We start from the raw sequence: 3905 nt of genomic DNA on the forward strand, positions 1-3905 counted from the left end.
CATAATCTTCAAGCTTTGTACCGAGAGAGAGAGAGAGAGAGAGCATACACACAAGATAGCTATGACATTGTGAAAGACAAAAGTGAACAAAAAAAGGTATTCATGTCTACAAATGCACATAATGTGTATCATACCATTGTATTAACACTCCCATCCGGTGGCTCGGGAATGTAGTAATCCTCCACAAAAGTCTCCATAAAAGGGTGTTCTCCATATTCATTTACATGATTTTCATTTGATGATAAGCTTGTGGGATTGACATAGGCGGAGTCCTTTGGCTAAACAAGTAAGAACATACCAAAGTGTCAAGTTGGTAAACTAGAAAATAGTATGGGCATGGTAATATTCATAGCATTTATACCTGATGAATGAAAGATTGTTCAAAAGGACATCTCTCACCGCAAGCTTGTGCATCACCATGCTTAATGTTTGAGGAACTCGTGAAGGTCTTTTGTCAACATAACATGAAAGACAAATGACCAAAAGCCAACTCACAAACTAGGAAACATTGGAAACACACACACATACAACTCGCAGAATTAAAAGAGATTCATAATGTATACCTTGGGAGGATCCTCCAAGTGAAGAGCACTCTTCATGAATTGGAGCATGGAGGTACCCTTGAGTGCTTCCATGGAGCAATCGTGTGAGGGATAGCACCGTTGTCTCCTTGTATCAATAGTAAGTGGGCTAAGCAAAGAAGGACCGCCCCCTAAATTTGCCAATTGAGAAATATTTTTTGGATTTCTTTGTGCATGTCTCCATTCTAGGACCTTGTCGTACACGTCTTTGGCTCTCCACTCGAGCTTTACATCTTTTGAAAACACTAGACTTTTCAAGTCGTGCATGTTTCCCTTAATGAATTCCATCAAATTGTTTGTGGTCAATGGATCTTTTCCCAAATTAATTTGTGTGAATGCATCCTTCCCTAAATCCCCAAAACCTTCCTTGAACCACCCTCTAATTTTGTTCATGCTTTTATTGTAAGAAAAGTGTTGTTTATCCCAACATATTTTTAGAAAAGCTTTTCCTACAAGAGGATAGTTATTTTCACTGTGGATGGATAAAAAACACGTTCATGCGTTATCGGAACCGCATCGAGATGAAGATGCTTCATCTCATGCAACATGAGTAGGCTATGGTTTTCATTTTCGATTGGACGTTGAATAACGCTTGGAGGCTCTCTCCTAATGATTGATTCATGTGTGCATGAACGAGGATTGTCATTAAGGACATGCTTGCTCCATCCTACAAGCATGTGGCGGTGCGAGAAGCTTGTCATTCCAAGCTCTATCCAACCTTCCAATGTCATGTACAAAAGCACTTTGCCATTCATGCCACTTGATCACACCGCTTGAGAGTACTCCCTTGTCGAACAAAACTCCTCGACAAAAGCTACTACTCTCCGATTATCCCACAATGCAATAGTTCCAATGCTTTGATCGGTGCTATACATTTAAAAAAAATGAAAAGTATAAATGTTGTTTGGCTCTCTCTCTCTCTCTCTCTCTCTCTCTACATATTAAAAAAATTGCTTACCTTCCTACACATTTCTTGTCCATCAGAGCCGTCATGTATGATGTGGTTGATCTACTTGGCAAGCCTTTCCTCTTTTCCGTTGTATACTAGTGAGCAGCACTAACGTTGTGGACTGTACGGCATGACCACATGACGCTTTGAGATCGCTATTCGCTTGGAGAGGTATATAGAGTGATCCTGGATTTCAACTTTAAGAGAAAGCAAAGCAAGGGTTCTCCTGTAGTGCAGGGAGTCGTGGACTTCAAGAGAAAAGGATGCGGGCAGTAGTACAAGACATGAGAAGCAGCGCTCAGAGAGAGAGAGAGAGAGAGAGAGAGAGAGAGAGGGAGGCTGCAAGGTAATTTGTAGCTGTAATATTAGCTTGCTTAATGAAAGTAATAACAGAGCTGCCCCAGACTGAGAGACCACGTCAATATCTACACACTAGCTGGGGGCGCTACTACAGGCCACAAAAAGAGAGAGAGAGAGAGGACAGTTTTGGCGGCGAGACTAATTATACGCGCGTCTCCAAGGTCAAGCTCTAGTTAGTGATCACTAATTCTTTTCCGGGTATAAGAGAGAGAGAGAGAGAGAGAGAGAGAGAGAGAGAGAGAGAGAGAGAGAGAGAGAGAGAGAGAGAGAGAGAGAGAGAGAGAGAGAGAGAGAGAGAGAGAGAGAGAGAGATCCTGCTTCATGAGCCAGCTCTGCATGCGAGTCCCAACGTCTAGCCAGTACGTGATGTGAGGTGCCGACTCTCCTTCATTAATGGCGGTGCTTGGAGAGAGAGAGAGAGAGAGAGAGAGAGAGAGAGAGAGAGAGAGAGAGAGAGAGAGAGAGAGAGAGAGAGAGAGAGAGAGAGAGAGAGAGAGAGAGAGAGAGAGAGAGAGAGAGAGAGAGAGAGAGAGAGAGAGAGAGAGGACGTTTGGGGTCTAGTGATTCCGCAAGGCGGCCCAACTTCCAAGCCAAGGCCTTTGGCCAAGAGAAGGAATTTTCAAGGAAGGCCAGGAACATTAAGGAAGCCGCGCACAGCGCGTAGGTACATAATCATGTCAGGGTCCAGGGATGCTAAGCAGCGCTACAGCGGCCCGTGGAGGTCAGACGAAAGACGTAAGTATTTGGCATCGTTCGAGAATCAAACTTCATGTTCTTGCTGGTTGCCATGGTGTCTGTTCGTCGAGCAGGCCCAATATATGGGTGCGACACATATCACGGTGCACTGCCATGCAGTACAGCAGGCGTGTAGTACATGCAGGATTTGATCTTGCACGCCCGCGGGACCTCCAAATTTTCAAATTGAAAATATTTGAAGTTGAAGTGTAGCACAGTCCAGTTTTTTGGGAAAATCATTGTTGCAATCATACAAAATTCCTTTATTTTTGCAAGAGGAAATTTTAGAAATTAGGTTATTTTTTGGGTTTTTACACTATTTTTGTCTATTTTGGGGCGGAATTCCTCCCTTTCCCCTTGGCCTCGATCGGCATTTTTAAACGGCATGATATTAAGTTGAGACATTGATAGCACCGTTAATTGGAATCCAAGAAGGTTGAGAAACACAATCGCATAAGGCCGAGGAGAGAGAGAGAGAGAGAGAGAGAGAGAGAGAGAGAGAGAGAGAGAGAGAGAGAGAGAGAGAGAGAGAGAGAGAGAGAGAGAGAGAGAGAGAGAGAGAGAGAGAGAGAGAGAGAGAGAGAGATGAAATGTATGCAACGTGAGCAAAGGACCTAAAAGACCTATGAGATGTACATCATTATGATCATATGATCCATATATTGGCATGAAAATATCTGAAGTTGAAATGTGTAGTACGGTCCAGTTTTCGGGGGAAATTATTGTTCCAATCGTACAAAATTCCTTTCCTTTATTTTTTCAAGAGAAAATTTTAGAAATTAGGTTATTTTTTGGGTTTTTACACTACTTTTGTCTATTTTGGGGCGGAATTCCTCCCTTTCCCCTTGGCCTTGATCGGCATTTTTAAATGGCACGATATTAAGTTGAGACACTGGTAGCACCGTTAATTGGCATCCAACAAAATTAAGAAAGACAATCGCATAACGCGAGAGAGAGAGAGAGAGAGAGAGAGAGAGAGAGAGAGAGAGAGAGAGAGAGAGAGAGAGAGAGAGAGAGAGAGAGAGAGAGAGAGAGAGAGAGAGAGAGAGAGAGAGAGAGAGAGAGAGAGAGAGAGAGAGAGATGAAATGTATGTAACGTGAGCAAAGGGCCTAAAAGACCTATGAGATGTACATCATCATGATCATATGATCCATATATTGGCATGCAAAAAACTAACTAAAATACCAAACAACTAAATAGACAATGACATCACACAAAGTCTCTCATAGGCGCCCAATGTCCCGATCTTCAATCAATTTCCTCCTCTGCGAGGAACCTG

The 3905-nt window shown here is 42.9% G+C and overlaps 1 protein-coding gene across 1 annotated transcript; it reads right to left on the reverse strand.

The window, feature by feature from the left end:
* Nucleotides 1–355: 355 nt before the first annotated feature.
* On the reverse strand, nt 356–1258 carry LOC147438445 (uncharacterized). The gene is made up of 3 exons (XM_086484119.1): nt 1088–1258; nt 564–776; nt 356–448 (listed from the first exon to the last, which is right to left on the reverse strand). Exons 1-3 carry the CDS (start codon nt 1256–1258, stop codon nt 356–358), a joined length of 477 nt encoding a protein of 158 aa, XP_086340245.1.
* Between the last annotated feature and the right edge of the window lie 2647 nt (nt 1259–3905).

This window comes from Adiantum capillus-veneris, chromosome 16 (genome assembly GCF_014529385.1).
Source record: "Adiantum capillus-veneris isolate H3 chromosome 16, ASM1452938v2, whole genome shotgun sequence".
NCBI classification, from domain to species: Eukaryota; Viridiplantae; Streptophyta; class Polypodiopsida; order Polypodiales; family Pteridaceae; genus Adiantum; species Adiantum capillus-veneris.